Source organism: Arachis duranensis, chromosome 4 (assembly GCF_000817695.3).
Source record: "Arachis duranensis cultivar V14167 chromosome 4, aradu.V14167.gnm2.J7QH, whole genome shotgun sequence".
NCBI classification, from domain to species: Eukaryota; Viridiplantae; Streptophyta; class Magnoliopsida; order Fabales; family Fabaceae; genus Arachis; species Arachis duranensis.
The window spans coordinates 1,452,928-1,470,354 of NC_029775.3; the positions used below are offsets into that span (position 1 = coordinate 1,452,928).

Sequence of the window (17,427 nt, forward strand, 5' to 3'; positions counted from 1 at the left end):
TCAAGAAAATAGGTTGATGCATTTCAAAAATTCTGGAGTATATATAAAATATAATCACCTAATAAATATTTTTTAAATTAATTATTTTATGTATTTTTTATGTACTCTTATTATAAAATTAATTATAATTAAGTATACATTATACTGTAAATTTATTGTTATTAATATCCTAAATCCTCTCTTGTGTAAGACCCAGATTAGAGCTGTTGGTGGCGCAAGAACTAGGAGCTGGAGGCGGTGCAAGATCCAGATTAGAGTTGTTGGCAATGCTGGAGCTGTAGGAGGCAACGTTCAAAGTCTAGCTATTATAACGTACAAGAGAGGAGGAAGAGCAGTGTTATTGAGAGGATTATCTTATACAGATATGTTTGTTATTTAGATTATTTTTCATTAGTAATGATGTAGGCTCAATTTGAATTAATTTTGTTTTAAAAGTACATCAGGAGTATATAACTTATAACTAAGGTGTACTCTTTATGTATTTTTTATGTACATAAATATAAAGGACACTATTTAAAATTTACAATGACATACCAATTTCAAGAAATGCATAATTGGTAAAATTTATTAAGCATGGCAAAGCTAAATTTTAAAAAAAAAATATTTAATTGAATATAGAAATACAGAAATACAGTATGATATTACGATAAATTTTAGAAAGTTAAATTTAACCGTATTTGTATAATTTTTTGGAATGTTTGAGAATGCTCTAGATAGTTTCGGAACGTTCTAGAATGTCCTAAAAGATCGCATAATATTCTAGAAGGTTCTAGAAGACTCTAGAAGGTCATAGAATATTCTAGAAGAGTATGGATGTATATAGAGGTATGAAGAGTAGTATGAAATAATCTAGAAGTATTTAGAAAGTTGTGGTAGGGTAGATATTTGTAATGAAGGTTATAGATAATTAATCTGAACCGTTGATTAGATTTAATCCTAAACATCCATTAAGGAGATGAATGGCTATAAATAGGAGTTGAGAGTTAGTGTGAGTCACTTGTAATAAACACTTGAGTAATAGAGTGTTCTTTCCACCAAAGCTTTCTTTCTCTTGTGTTCTCTTGTGTTCTCTTGTGTTCTTAACTTTCTTGCTAAGTATTGAGGGTTAGGCTGACTTGGTCTTAACTTAAGAGGTTGAGTAAGTCCGAGTGCCGGCACGGTAGCGTTGGAGTGTGTTCAAGACCGTGACAATTTTGGCATCAGAGCAAAGTTCGAGAGGGAGTACAAGTGGTTTGTGGGTATGGCTTCTAGTGTAACCATGGAGCATGTTGAGTCTCAAAGGGGAAATGATGCTATTCCTTCTCAATGGGAGGCAGGAAGGTCTGTTCTTCAAGTGAGCCTAGAGGTAAGGACTCTAACTTCTTAGAAGAGAGAGTTTCTATATTAGAGAATGTTCTATCCTCTATGGATGAGCGCTTGCAAACGATAGAACATAATAAGGAGACCCTCGAGACTCACGTATTAGGAGAACTAGATGCTTTTAGAGAAAGCATGCTCCAAATCGAAGAGAAGCTTGAGAATTCTTTGAAGCTATTTGAGGAAGTTCAAGTTTGGTTCAAGGAGGCAAAATCTCGACCAACCATTATAAGAGAAACAACAAAGATTGATCTTCCAAAGCCAAAGGAGTTCAAGGACGTGAGGGACGCTCGAGAGGTGCAGAATTTCCTATGGCAATTGGAGAGGTACTTTGAAGGCCAAGGGGTGGTCGAAGAAGCAATAAAGGTACGCACTGTAACTCTCTACCTTTCTGATAATGCTACTTTGTGGTGGAGGAGAAAATGCGTAGATATGGAGAAGGGTACTTGCAAGATAACTACATGGAAAGATTTCAAAAAGGAGTTGAAAAGACAATTCTTCCCTGAGAATGTGGTGTATGAAGCAAGGAAGAAGTTGAGGGAGTTGAAGCAGAAGAGTACGATTAGCGATTATGTAAAGGAGTTCACTACTCTCACGCTTCAAATCCCCAACTTAGCATCAGAGGATGCATTGTTCTTCTTCATTGATGGACTCCAACCTTAGACAAAGCAAGAACTACAAAGAAGGAATGTTAAGAATGTCGATGAGGTTATCGTGGTGGCCGAATCACTCACTGATGAGTATCATAGGGAAGACTCTAAACTAAAGTTTTCCTCCAAGCCTAGTTATACTAAAGGTGGGGGAGACAAGGGGAAGAGTTTCTCAACCAAGAAGGAAGGAAAATACTCTTCAAAGAAATAGTACGAGGAAAAGAAAAAAGGCATTTGTGCCCAAAAAAGGATGCTTCGTGTGCAAGGGACCACACCAAATGAAGGACTGTCCCAAGTTAAGAATTTTGGCATCTATCACCGATGTATGAGAAGTCCAAACTCAAGTAAATGAGTGTGTTGGATCTATCCAACTCATGAATGCTGTGAAAGGCAAAGAGGCAAGCACTGCAGAAAAAAAAGCTTGATGTATGTCAAGGCCTTTATCAATAAAAAAAAAGGCAAACCAAAACTTAAAACTTAAATACTAAAAGTTCTTATAGCCACTTTAAATAGATTTATAAGCAATTTTTTTAATTTTTACTTTATAAAAAATTATAATATACTTTTTTACTATATTTTTATAAAATAAATATTTTTAAAATAAAAAATTCAAATATAAAATAATTTATTTATAAAATATTTTTAATATAAATATTTATTGTTTAAACTCTTTTTTTAAAAGAAACTTAATTAAGTTATTTACTTAAATTGGGCCTTAATCTCCTTAAATATATTATTAGTAAAAACAAAAAACACATACGATCATGATAATAAATGATATCTGTATTTTTTAGAATTATCATAAAAAATATTTGATTAATAAAAAATATTACATAGACATTAACAATCAATTACTATATATTTATAAAAATATGAAAAAAGTTTAAGGACCAGCATAATTTATTATTTTTAGTCAGTACTAAAAATATATTGATTGGATCCCGCTAGAGAGACAATGGACTATTTGTACAATGTGTACCTTTCAGATCTAGCACTCTAATACCATGTCATGATACCACTCATCCCAAAAGCTTCAGCTGATAGGAAAAGGTAACACTAATGATTATATCTCTAATACTCCATAAACCTCCATTGTACACATTGTATAAATATTCCATTGGCTCCTCATACTTTCCCATATTGATTTACATATTTTTCAACTAAAAATATTAAACTACCAAATAATTAAATTTGCCAAAATAAAATAATTAAATTTATAATAGACAAATAATCAAACTTTTATTATTTTTAGTAATATAATAAAATAAATTTTATAAAATACGAAATACATTATTAAATAAAACCACATAATTCTTTACCCAAATACATAAAACAGAAAATTGTTACGTGCATGTGCAAAATACATTATTATGTAAACCGTGGGAGCCAACCACGGTTTCTGAATTGTACATAAACCGTGGCTGGCAGGGAGGGTTTACGTGTTGGAACGAAATGACCATAAACCGTGGTTGGCTACCATGGTTTATGAATGCAAGAAAATCTTCATAAAACCTTGCTACTAGTAACGGTTTATGAAGGAATTGTAATTGGCATAAACCCTTGTAGCCTTCAACGGTTTATGAGGAGTGAAGATCTATATATATGTGGGTGAGATTCAAGCGGCATGAGAGAGATCATTATCATAATGGCAAGTAAGGAAGAGAGTGTTCTTGTCCTAGTGCATTGCTCTGTAAAAATTCAAAAAAGCAAAAGATATGGTGTGAAGTTCACTGACAGAGAACCGATGAGTGTTTTCATCAGTTCATCAAGCACTTTGTCAGATCTAAAGAACAACATATTGCAGAAGGTTGGGGTTTCTGGTAGCAAGTAGGTGAAGAAGTTATTCTACAAGATTCCCATCGTAGTTGTCTCGACCCGGGTTCAATATGATACCTTCGTGCTAGCGACTGATGAAGACATTAGGGTTCTGTTCCATTGTGTCAGAAGTTTTTCAGAGGTCAGAATACACGAGTTATTCGCAAAGTTGGATGTTGGGGTGGATAGTTCTGGGGCATCAGCTCCAATTCATAACTCAACTGGCGTGGGAGGTGCGTCTTGTTCGATGCCTGTGATAGCACCATCCGTTCCGCTGGTTGCATCCCCATCATTCGCGACTGATTTAGATCGAACGGAGGCTGTTGGTTCTGCACCTTTGTAGAATCCAGGGGTCCGTGGGCAGGCATATGAGGTGGGCACCGGTGGTGGCTTGATTCCTGATGTGCAAGGGTTTGAGGAACCTGATCGAGTAGAGAATGCAATGTATGACGATGAGTCTGACCAGGAGCCTGTAGATATCATTGGGGACAGCGATGATGACACAGCTGCCAATCCACCTACACAGCATGGGCCTTCAAGTTCTGGCACTCAGCAGTACCCTCCACACTTCTCGACTTTAAACTTGGAGGCTCGGGGTGAACAGGCGGACGGTGGGTGGCATCGTCATCCCTGAGCATGTCTGCTATATCCCTAAAGAACTCTGACTGACTAACAGGATCATCTATGTCCATCCCGACAGCAGCGGTTGTAAACTCAGCAAATGCATGTGGCTCGAAACTCCCAAACATCTGAGAGCTACTGCCCACGTTGTAGGTGGGCTGATCCATCCCTGTAGCTGAACCACCGACATCATCACGAACACCGTGCTGAGTACCCTCGTCCACAACAGAAGGTCCTCGACCTCGTGCCCGTGCACAACCATCCCTATCAGGCTGTTGTCTGGCTCTACGACGAGGAACATGATAATCGACCACATCTCCATCATCAGCAACTGGTTGGTCCTCATCCAAACGATAGTCCAGCCATCGCCAATCTCGATCCGTGGTACGGGTGCCTATACGGCGACGCCGATCGACACGCCTATTATCTGGTCTATCGTAAACCTGTACCCTGGGGGCCTGGGACGACCCTTTGTGAAGAGCCTCCTCAGTCTAAATAATCGGCCTCAGATCCTGAAATGCAACATCTGGGGATAGGAATCTGTGGGCCACACGGCACCACCAGTCAAAGTACTCAGTTGATGGACCGGGGTCAACGGCTCGCTCGACCGGTATGACTGAATAAAGCCGGTTCTCCCAATGCTGATGCCACTCCTGATAATATCTAGGGAACCATCTGTCTCCATCCCTGCCATCCTTGGCATGTAACCAATCTATGTTCAGAGCTGGTTGAGGAAGATGCTGAACACCGTCGAACTGAGGAAGCACCCTATCCACCTGATGCCACTCAATCGTAGCAAAATATATCAGGCTAGTGATGGACGTCCATAACATACGGTACTGGTCAACTAGTATCTCCGGATGAATAATAGCAGCAACCTCGGCAGAGGAATAAGGTTCCCACACAAACTGTGTCAAAAAGGAAAGTTATGTCAAAACATAAAATAAAATCTAAACTATTCCAACTAAGAGCAAAGACTAAATGACTCACATCGTGGACATGCAATCGATCCAACATAAGTCGTGCAGACAGGACTCTTTGACCCACTGCATCGTTTCTAGGTAGATATGAAGCCCACCTACAATAATAATTGAAATGATTTCCTAACAAAGAAGTAAATAGCTTCTTGAACAAGTTATAAAACCAAAAATATTAAACGGTACCTGGATGCAAGCGGAAACCCGAATCCATGATACCCAGCAGGCCTCAAAGTGGAAAACCTCCAGAAAATCCAAGACTGTAGAAGCTGTAGCGGCCTGGCCAAGTTAACGACATTTCTGTTTGTCCCACGACAGAGACATCTATACAACCAGGCTAGTGCCGCCGAACCCCAGCTATATCTCCCAAACTCGTCCAACGATGCCAAATAAGGCAACTAGCGAAGATGGACCTGGTTCGCGTTCTTGTTCGCGAATAGCTGAGAGGACAACAACATCAGAATATAAGCACGCACGTATATACGCACGATCTCCTCACTAGCATCTGCTGGAAGAACCCGAAACCTCTCATGGAACCATGTGTAGCACACTGTCATCTGCTTTACCTTATTCTGCGGAGGTAACTCCCCAAACAACTCGCGAAACCAGACCCATGCCGGTCTACCGTGTTCCATCAGATTCTCAAACTTAGTCAGGCACCCACTGACAGGCCGCCCATCGATCGGCAAACCAAGCTGATATGCCACATCTTGCAACGTGATAGTGCACTCACCAAAGGGCATGTGGAAGGTGTGGGTCTCAGGACGCCACCGCTCAATAAATGCGCTAAGTAGAGGCTCGTCAACCCAGAACCAGTGACTGTTCAGCCTAGCCAAATGATACAACCCCGCGGTCTCCAGGTACGGTATCATCTGCTCGTGTAAAGGCATATTCTGTTGCCTCCTCACGTCACTAATAACCTTAGTGGGCTGCACAATGTAGGTAAAGAAACCCCTCAACGTACGACCAATACTAAACAAATCATATTAAATTTATAAAAAAATTTAATTACATACATACATATGTTTTCTATTTTCTTTTAGATTAAGAAACATCACGAAAGGAAAAATAATGATAACAATACCAACAACAATACCTCTAGTAAGAATAACAACATTTATGATACTAACAGCTACATGTACTAATAAAAATAAAGGTAATACTGATAACTATGACTATCATAATAGTAACAAAAATAATAATGTAAATAATAAATTAATTATATAAATAATGCTAATAAAATAAACGCACTACATTAATAATTATAAAATAATATTAATTATTTAAATAATGAGAATAATATTATTAATAATGACTAACCTCATTATCGATGGATCCAGCCAAACCTAACCAAATCCTCCCACCCTCTCTCTCAAACTCTCTCAACTACGAAGGTTGCAAAATTTTTGTTTCCTTCCAAATGATCCGTGTTGAGCATCAACGGATTATGTATATATACTAATATAAACATAAACCGTGGGAGTCTAGGAGGTTTTACGTTTAATGCCAAATTTTTCATAAACTGTGGTAGCCACCCACGGTTTATGCCTAAAACTTTTCTTTCCTAATCCATGGTTGGTGGCCACAGTTTACAGTCATATTTTTCCTTCCATAAAACGTTTCTGTCAGCCACGGTTTATATACAATTCAAAAACCATGGTGGACTCCCACGGTTTACGTAATAAGGTAATTTGCACAAACACATAATAACTATCTGTTTTGTTTTAGCAAAAGAAGTAGCACGATAAATTATATGATATATTCAGTTTACCTTAATTATAGCAGCAGATTATATTACTTCGCTAACCTAGATGTATTTGAATCTCATAAAATAAAGAAACCTGAAAATTGATTGATAATTTGAGAGGGGGAAAGATCAATTATTGGATCCATAATTTTCATTGCAATAATCTGACAGTAACTAATTATAATTAATTACCATACCCCAGGCCAGCTCACCTTATCCCTTAACATTTTCATCATCACTTTAAATAAATTAAAAGGATCATTCAATATGAACTTTTACACTAGATTTCAACTCACTATATTATTGTTTTCTGACTTGGTACAAATAATGCATGGCAAAAACCAAGTTTTCGTGTCGTAATTAACTTAATCATTCTTGGTTAACCTAACAGTTAACGCCACTAGTTATAAGGCCAGGTAGGAACATAAGAGTAAATGGTCAAATTTATTATTGAAAAAAATTTTACTTTTTAAATTGGTCATCGAAAATTTTTTTAATTAAATTTATTTTTTAAAAATTTTAAATTAATTACATTAGTTTTTTTTATCATTTTAGTTATTAATAATGTTAAAATTTATTAACGTGGCATGTTAAGTAATACTACAATAATTATACTGACCACAATATATATTTAGTAGTTTTAATTGACTATTAATATGATAAGTTTATACAATTAAATTAAACTAATTCTAAATTAAAAAGAACTTTAAAACATTAAAATCTTTTAAGTTAGAGTTGATTTAATCTAATTTTATAAACTTATAATATTAACAGTCAATTACAATTGTCAGGTGTGTACTGTGGTGTCACTTAACATATCATATAAGTAAATTTTGACGCCATAAGCAACCAAAATGATAGAAGGATTGATGTGACCAACTTAAAATTATTGAAGGAAAAATTCGATTAAAAATATCTTTCTAAAATCTATTTAAAAAATGAGTAATTTTTAAGGGACGAAATTAACAATTTTCTCCGTAATATAAAATAAGTAATTAATTAATTTACACCAGCGTAGGATTAACTAGGAATGAGTTTTGGTTGGATTCCATGAGGAAATTAAACTTTTCCCCTACCCATTAGTTGGATATAAGTCATGTCCCATTTTCAAGTTTATATGGCTAATTAATTGGATGGTATCTTTGTGCATGCATGAATAATAGTGCATTTAATTTCCATTAAAATTAAAAGTTCAAATTATTCCTTCTCAATGATACTCTTCTAGGAGGATATTAAAGAAGGGAATATCATACATCATACTTGGAATGAATAAGCTAACACTCAATAATAAATTAAATTCGTGTAGGTAGTGAAGCATTATTTCTTTTTCTGTTGTTCGATCACACTTACGTATTCATTCATAAATTGGGACATTGCTTTATCTTTTTTTTTTCTTGCTTGGATTAAAATTAAATAACTTTATATTTAGAATTTTATTTAATCTCAAATAAGTGTTTATTTAGAAAAAGCTATATAATATTAATTAATTGTTTTATTAATAGTTCTATTAAAATACTAAAGAGAGAATAAGTATTGAAAAGGAATCGTTAATAAAAATAATTTTGTATAATATTATCTAAAATAAATTTTAATTTTTTAATTATGCATACGCATAATTCACTTTAGATATTAAATTTATTTAAGATTAAAACAGTAATATTTGATTGTTATGTAGTAAATATCAAGTGAAGAAAGAAGAATAATAATGGGTAAATATAAATGTTACTGAAAAACACATAATTAAATGTTGATGAAAGAATATATATGATGCCACATATACTATTCGAATCGAACATTCTAGAATATGCTTCCATTCAAGTTGGTGTTGGATGCTGCTTTCCCCAGCCTATGTTGTTGTTACTTCACCATATCTCGTGAAATTAATTAATTAATTAATTAATTAATAAGTAGTGCTACCTAGCTGAGCATGTGATTCCCAAATCTTTATTTTTATTTTTATTTTTTTTATTGTATGTTTGGATTGATGTTAGCCAAGGGAGTAGAATGAAATGAGATTCAAAAAGGGTGGGATGGATTTAAAATTTATTTCCATTTTTATTGTTGGGATTAAATAATAATTCAATTCTAAATATTTTTAAATGGAAGAGTATAGGTAAATAATTCTTGATCAGTCAACTTTAAATAATTATAATTAATAATTATTAATTTTATTTTTTTAAATAAAATTTAAATAATTATTAATTAATTTTTAGCTCAAAGTGTAGTTTAAAATTATTTGTTGATTTATAATTTATTATTAACTAGACATTCGTTGATTATCTAACGGAATTATTTCAAATGCGAAGGAATAATAAATGAAGCTTTTGATATAATTGGATGAAATTGGTTTGATTTCATTACTTTTTATTTCGATTTATTAAATAATATCTTTTGTTTTTCAATAATCCAAACAAGAGCACTTATCATCAAATGTAATGAAAGTTTTTTCTTATTTAAAAAATGAGAGTTGAATTTATGGTCTTTTTTAAATTTAAATATTTTAATTTAAAATGGATTTAAATTAGAATGGTGTTGAATCTTAATGTTAGTTATTTAAGAAATAATTTTATTTTATTTTTTGACTATTGAACAGTAACAAAACAAACATATTAATTAATAAATTATAATTTAAATGATATAATTTTTTTATATTTATTTAAGAAATTGTAAATTTGAGTCTTTTTATCTTTGATAAAAAAAAAACAAAAAAAACAAACACATTATAATTTGACCTATTTGAATAAAGGACTTACTGGGTATTGGACCAAATTAAATTACAAATGATTAGATTTAGAAGGTTAATGCTATCACATCGCATGGTGGATGCATGGATAGTGATACTTTTTTTCACTAACATGGTTTTTGAGCTTCTTTTATCTACGTATGGTGATTATATTTGGATACTTTATCTTGATTTAATTTTTTGAAGTCTTGGATTGTTGTGAATATCGGTAGCTTCTTGTTTTGGAATCGTTAGTGGCATTTCGATTTGCTTCATGATTAGGCTCCTTTGGTGATGGCCAGGGGTGACAAAACTGTCGAGTCTGTCGGGTCGATCTACTAAATCTGTTAAAAAAGATGGGTTAGATTACGATTTAGAGTTTATTAAAATAAAAAAATTCGTCAAACTCACATTGTCAAGTTAGCGGGTTTTTGTGGGATGGAGTGGGCCGGTCTGTCAGACCAAAAATTTTTATTTTTATTTTTTTATTAAATAAAAGAGTGATTACTATTATAAAATTAATAATTGTAGAATTTTTAAATATTTTTTTTTATTTTTTGTTTATATTCATCTTTTAGTTATTAACTTTATTTATTTTATTTTACAATTTCGTATATATGCTTAAATTATGTGACTTCTTTTTTAAAATAAAGATAATTCTATTGACAAATATTATTTTGAACAATTTTATTAAAGTTAAAAATTTAAAAAGCCTAATAAAAAAATTATATTATAATTTGAGTATTTTTTATTTGTATTTGATTTTTTAATTATTATTTTTTGATTAATTTTAATGAATTTTATTTTTCAAAAAAAAAAGAGTCAAGCGGGCTAGCCCGCTGGCCCACCAATTCACCATAAAACGGGGTGGACTAGAATTTTGAACCAATTTTAGTTGCCAAGACGGGCCAACCTGCCCAGTTTGTGGCGCAGGCCTAGGCGTGGCGGGGCGGGTTGGGGCGGGCTGGCCGCTTTGCCACCCCTATCTTTTATGTGAGGACTTAGTAACCCCTCCTCCTGTGAATTCTCCATTTATCATGTGCATGTACCTATCAGGGATTTGTAGTGGTTGATCTCCCCGACTTCCATCTTCGTCTCCTCTCTTCCTCTTTCCTAGGTCGTCCGACTTTTCAGTGAGGTATCTTTCTAGCCGACCTTCTTTGGCCAACTTTTTTATAACATTTTTCAGATCATAACAGTCATTGGTAGAATGCCCGTATAATTTGTGGTACTCGTAATATTCTATCCAACTTCTGGTCTTTTTGTGTTTAATGGGGCTAGGAAGTGGAAACTTTTTAGTGTGACAGATCTCCCTATAGATATCAACAAGAGAAACTCGGAGCGGGGTGTAGTTGTGGTACATTCGCAGCTTCTCCGAGCTGTACTCCTCTTTTTTCTTTATGTCCTTCTCCTTATCCCAAACTTGGTAGGAAAGGTTTGACTTTTGGATGGATCTCTAAGTTGATAGTTCTCTTCTATGTTGATATACTTCTCTGCTCATTCTTATACTTCATACAAGGAAGTCGGGTGTCGCTTGGATATGGATCGGAAAAATGACCATTCTCTAAGGCTGTTAACCAACCCCATTATCACTGCTTTAAGAGGTAAGTTCTGTATTTTCAAGCAAGCTCTGTTGAATCTTTCTATATAATCTCAGAGTGTTTCACCGATCTCTTGTTTTACCCCTAAGAGAATTAGAGCAAGTTTGACTTTATCCTTCTAAATTGAAAATCGGGTTAGAAACTTCCTTGCCAGGTCATCAAAGCAAGTCACCGAATTTTTAAAATCAAATGGTAACTTTCTACGAAGTTATTTAAGTGTTTATAGAAAAATTAAAAAAAATAATTTCTCTAATAATAAAAATTTTTGTTCACATTTCTTTTAAAATAAACACTTTAGAACTAAAACACTAAATATAAAATAGTTTATTTATAAATTATTTTTAATATAAATATTTATAATTTAAGTTATTTTTAAAAAAAATTTAATTAAATTGTTTATCCAAACTAAATTAAAGTATCTCACTAAAATTTAATTGAATTAAAAATGTGAGTCCAATCATGTCAACACTTTGATTCATTTTGATATATCTCATCGATCTGATTCGTAATTAAGTCGATGATTGTAACCTTATGTTAGAATATTATGTCATACAAATTAACATTGATTCTTTTATACGACAATCAAATCCAACATAGAAGAATCTAAGCCCTTCTTTATCCTACTATAAATATCACATTTTATTAGCAACTTTGAGCAACACACCACCTTACTTAATAAGCAACTAGTGCTAATTAATATAATTAAGGTTCTCTTCTTTCTTCTTGTCAACAATTTCCCCCATAATAATTTTTTCTTAACTTTCATTAATTACCATGTGGGGAAAGTTGTTGATGAAATCCTTAGGGAAATGGCTTCAAAACCTTATTGTTAAATCAAAGAGTAGTGATGAAGAGAATTGCAATGCTTGCTTAGGAGAAAGCAAAGAATGCAATAATTGTGTCCACACCAATAATAATAATAATAATAATAATAATAATAATAATAATATTGAAGAAAATCGGAATTCCAGTTGTTTTAACCGTTAATTTTAATAATATATATTATATATATTTTTTATAATTTAGATCAACAGTTAAAATAACTGAAACACCGATATTCTCAATACACTTGAAACTCTTTCTATATTATCTATTTTTATTGATTATGTGAATAGTTATAAAAAGTAGAATATGATTATAACTGTCTAAAATATTTTATAGTGTCAGCGATCTATATATTATTCATAAATTAATTTTACAATAAAAAATTTTCTTATCACGATGAAAAATAAAATAATAAAAATAGAAACTAATTTTACAAAAATCACACAATAAATAGAAAAAAAATGACAATAATATATCATTCCCTTTGCCTGAACCATGCAAATTCTTTATGTTTAAAGTCTTGATAATTAGTACAAAAGAGATAAACTGTATCTTTTTTTTTTTGGAGAGAATATATAATAAAAAACCTTCTTATTAATTTAGTTATCACTAATGTGAATTTTTTTCATTTGATTACTTGTATATAATGACATGAGTAATATTATATATTTAAATTTTTTTATAAACTAAGTCCAATCAAATTAAATAATAAGATTTAAAATAATACTAGTTATAATTGAATTTTGTTATATTAAATCAACTTAATTAAATTTAATTAACAAAAAAATTTAAATATGTATCATTATTCTAATGACATATATAGAATCCACTACAACATTCTATTCTTGTTCAGATACCTAATATTAGTTGTCTTAGAATATTTCATTTGTTATTCATTCTTATCTTTAATATTTAGAATTATAAATTTTTAAGTTACCAATGCCAATGTGTTCTAATCATATAAAGATTATCCTTAGAAATATTAACATGCTGAGGTAGCCCTTTTAATTTATACATTCATGTATCAACTTATGATTAATTACTTTTATTCCCATTTAATTTGGTATTTATATTGAATGGGTTGAATTTTTTTTTAAAAAAAGCATACTGCTGGAAAAATACAAAGTATAAACCCTAACATAATGTTGATTGGGTGAATAAGCTTCTGATAATAAGCCTTGGCAATTATATTAATTTGCTTTAAATAAGTATGTTTTAAAATCAACTATATTATATATATAGAAAATTAAACAACAAATTAAATTAGTCATTTGTATTAAATACACATTAAAATGTAGAATATAATACATGTTAAAAATATATAAATTAAATAATACATATAAATAACTAATTTGATAATTAATTTTTTACGTACATATAATTTTTTTTAATTTTATAAAAATCATATCATTTCACCAACCAAAGAAATAGTTTTACGAGGGTAAAATTATTATTCTCTTTATTTGCTTAACTTTAACCTACTAAGGGCTTCAGAATTACGTGTGGAATCAGTGAATCAGCAACGAATAATCCAATTAAAAATATTATTATTTAAATTCTAGGAATATATATTCTTTAGTTCTACACAATGCTAGATAACTAACATTACATCTAACATTTTCAACCGATAACAATTGGGTTAGACCAAAAAGCACAATAAAAATACAAAACAAAAATAAAAATCACATGTTCTTTTGAAATTATTTTTTTATCTATTTTTATTTCTTGTTCTTCTTTCTTATATTACATTTCATCCGATCACCATTAGCCATTAATTACCACTTCAGTCATAGTTGTTGGCCACCTAAAATTCTAAATCCTAAATCATAAACATTAAATTTTAAATTTTATATTTTAAATCTTAAATTCTAAATTCTAAATTTTAAATTATAAATTTTAAATTCTAAATTCTATTTTTTAAATTAAATTTTTACTTAGTTTCACTTTTAAATATTCTTTTTATTTGAGTTTTAAATTTTTTATTATTTTTAATTTTAGATGTTTTTCTAAAATGTTTAAGTATTAGTTAATTTATTAGTTAAAAAGAGTTGGCTCCCAATATTTTTTATTCTTTTATCATTAAAAGAAGTATAAGCACGTGAGTAAACAAATGTGTATAATTCTTGTATCTATAAGATATACACATTATTTTTATTGGAATAATTCTTTGTCACTTTTCACAAGAGTTGTTTAGCTCGCTTATAACTGCATTTAACCATTTGTTGGTCATATATTATTATTTGAAAATTTTACAAATATTCCTAGCTTGGTTTAAATGTTATTCTATTAGTTGGTTAAATCTTTTATATCAGTATTGCATAGAAGGTACCTTAGCTTTAAGGTAGAGATAAGCTCAAAATAATTTTTTAAATTGACCGTATGTACCGAAATAATTTTTAAGATTTTAATTTCAATAATTATATTTTTGAAATTAGCAAAAATATACCATATTAATTATCCCGTCTCTTTTCATCAAGTGACTCGTTACGTCGTTAGAAGTAAATGTAAATTATTTTTGTCTATCTTAAGACTTCAGAGATTATAATACTTTAGAAGTTAACTCCTTTAAACTACTTATGATTAATTACTTGTTGCTTCTTTTAAGTAGTTTAAAGTTTGTTAATTATTCCAAAAAAAAAGAACACATTATAGAGTTCATACTATATTTACATGTTGGTTGTAGGTTTGGGACAATTATCAACTCCATATGGTGTGGAACAAGGTGGCTGGGCATATTCCTCAACCTTACTCATAGGGCTTGGAATCATGTGCACTTATACTTCTCACATCCTCGGCAAATGCCTTCGCAGATATCCGACGAAGCTAAGAAGCTACGCGGACATCGGCGGCCAAGCATTTGGATCGAAAGGAAGGATACTAGTCTCTACCTTCATATACATGGAGATCTTTATGGCTCTAATTTCCTACACTATTTCGCTACACGACAATTTGATAACTGTTTTTTTAGGAACTATTTTGAAACTTAACCTGGCGAAGTTGTCAACTTCGCAATTACTAACTATTGTGGCTGTGTTCATTGCTCTCCCTACAATGTGGATAAGAGACCTTTCTTCCATTTCGTTTCTTTCCACCCTTGGGATTCTCATGTCCGTCGTCATTTTCGTGTCGCTGGCGGCCGCCGCCGTTTTCGGAGGTGTTCTGACTAATCATAGCATACCGGTTTTTCAGATGCATAATATTCCTTCAATTTCTGGGCTTTTTCTTTTCAGCTATGGAGGACACATTGTTTTCCCTAATATATATAAAGCTATGAAAGACCCTTCAAAGTTTAAGAAACTTTTCTTGGTGTTAGTTTTTCCAAAATTTAATATTATTTGTTTTGTTCCATATTATTATTATTATTATTATTATTATTATTATTATTATTATTATTATTATTATTATCTTTAAATACTAAGTGTTTGTTTGGGCGCCATTAATTATCTTGATAAAAAAAGATCTTTTTTCTATAAAAAAAATCTTTTTTTATTTTTTAGTGTCTTTGACAAATTTCTAATAATAAAAGTAAAAGCACTAGAAAAATAAAAAAAACATCTTTTTTGAGAAATTATAATTTTATATCTTTTTTTAAAAAGTTTTTTTTTTCTTTAAAATAATGTTTATAAACAAAAAAGTACTTTATATTGTTATACCCAAACATAATTAATAAATAAAAAAATTTTGGGATATCCAAACATAAAATTACTTTTATTTTTTCATAAACTCTTAAAAAAAAATAACTCAAAAAAAGATATTTTCTTAAAAACTCACCCAAACAAACCGTAACATGAATATCTTATCACATCGTTATTTTAAGAATTTGAAACAAACTAATAATATACAGATATGTTATGATCACTATTCTTTTACAAAATTTGGGTTGCAATAACTATTTTTCTGTCACTTTTTTTTTATTGACATGTAAACTCTTAGTAAAAAACACATTTTAGTTTGTCATTAAAATCACATGCAACACTAATTTTTCAAATTGATTTTTTTATGTTGAGAACTAATTATTGTTCCATATTTTTTTCATTTTATAAAAGATTCATTTTCTTCTTATTTATTTATTTGGGAAAATTTCAGGTATCCATTGTGAGCTTCACAATTGTGACAGCACTATATATGATAATTGGGTTCCTAGGTGCAAAGATGTTTGGGCCTAATGTTAACTCTCAATTCACTCTAAGCATGCCACCAAAGCAAATCATTACAAAGATTGCTCTATGGGCTACAGTGTTAACCCCCATGACCAAATATGCCCTTGAATTTGCACCTTTTGCAATACACTTAGAGCATAGGCTTCCAAGTTCAATGAGTGGAAGGACAAAAATGGTAATTAGGGGTTGTGCTGGTTCAATCTTCCTTTTGATCATTCTTGCACTTGCTCTTTCAGTCCCATATTTTGAGCATGTACTTAGCCTCACTGGATCTCTAGTTAGTGCAGCAGTTTGTTTGATTTTGCCATGTTCTTTCTATCTCAAAATCTTTTGGGGTCAAATTGCAAAGCCCCTTTTGCTCCTAAACTTTTTCCTCATCATATTAGGGTTCTTTCTTGGGGTCATGGGTACTATTTCCTCATCAAGATCATTGGTGGAGAGTTTTCAAGCACATCATTCTAGCTGAAGGAAGGATTTTATTATGAAACTATATAAGGAGATGTCTTGTTTCTATTTTTATTTTCAGTGTTTTTGTTTTAAGGATCTTTTGACAAAAAAAAGGTCAAAATAAAATTAATAGATTCTCATTTTCTTGTTTTATTTCATGTTTTCGTAAGTCTTATCTACTATTACTGTGCATGAGTTAATTACTACTAAATATATATAATTCGATTACAGTTATTCAATGTTAGCCAGAAAAAAGATTGTAAAAACGATTTTCATAATAGCGGCGAATAAAATAAGAGCAATCTAAACCGTGAAAACGAAATTGTGAGAAAGCTATATAAGCATTGTGCTGTAAAGCGAAACGAAAATCGTAATATTGTGAAAATTTGATAGACTCATTCTTAGCAAACCCCATTCCATTTGATAAATTGGCTAACCAATTGTAAATTACAGTTGTGATAGGAATTAGGTGGTAGCTAGTCTAAAAGGATAAAAATTTGAAATCC

General features: G+C 31.3%; 1 protein-coding gene across 1 annotated transcript; it reads left to right on the forward strand.

Annotated features, from left to right (window-relative positions):
• Positions 1–14,984: 14,984 nt before the first annotated feature.
• On the forward strand, positions 14,985–17,074 carry LOC107482339 (amino acid transporter AVT1H). The gene is made up of 2 exons (XM_052260143.1): positions 14,985–15,620; positions 16,401–17,074. The coding sequence occupies exons 1-2, from the start codon at positions 14,985–14,987 to the stop codon at positions 16,938–16,940; spliced, it is 1,176 nt and encodes a 391-aa protein (XP_052116103.1). The 3' UTR covers positions 16,941–17,074.
• The last annotated feature ends 353 nt before the right edge of the window (positions 17,075–17,427 follow it).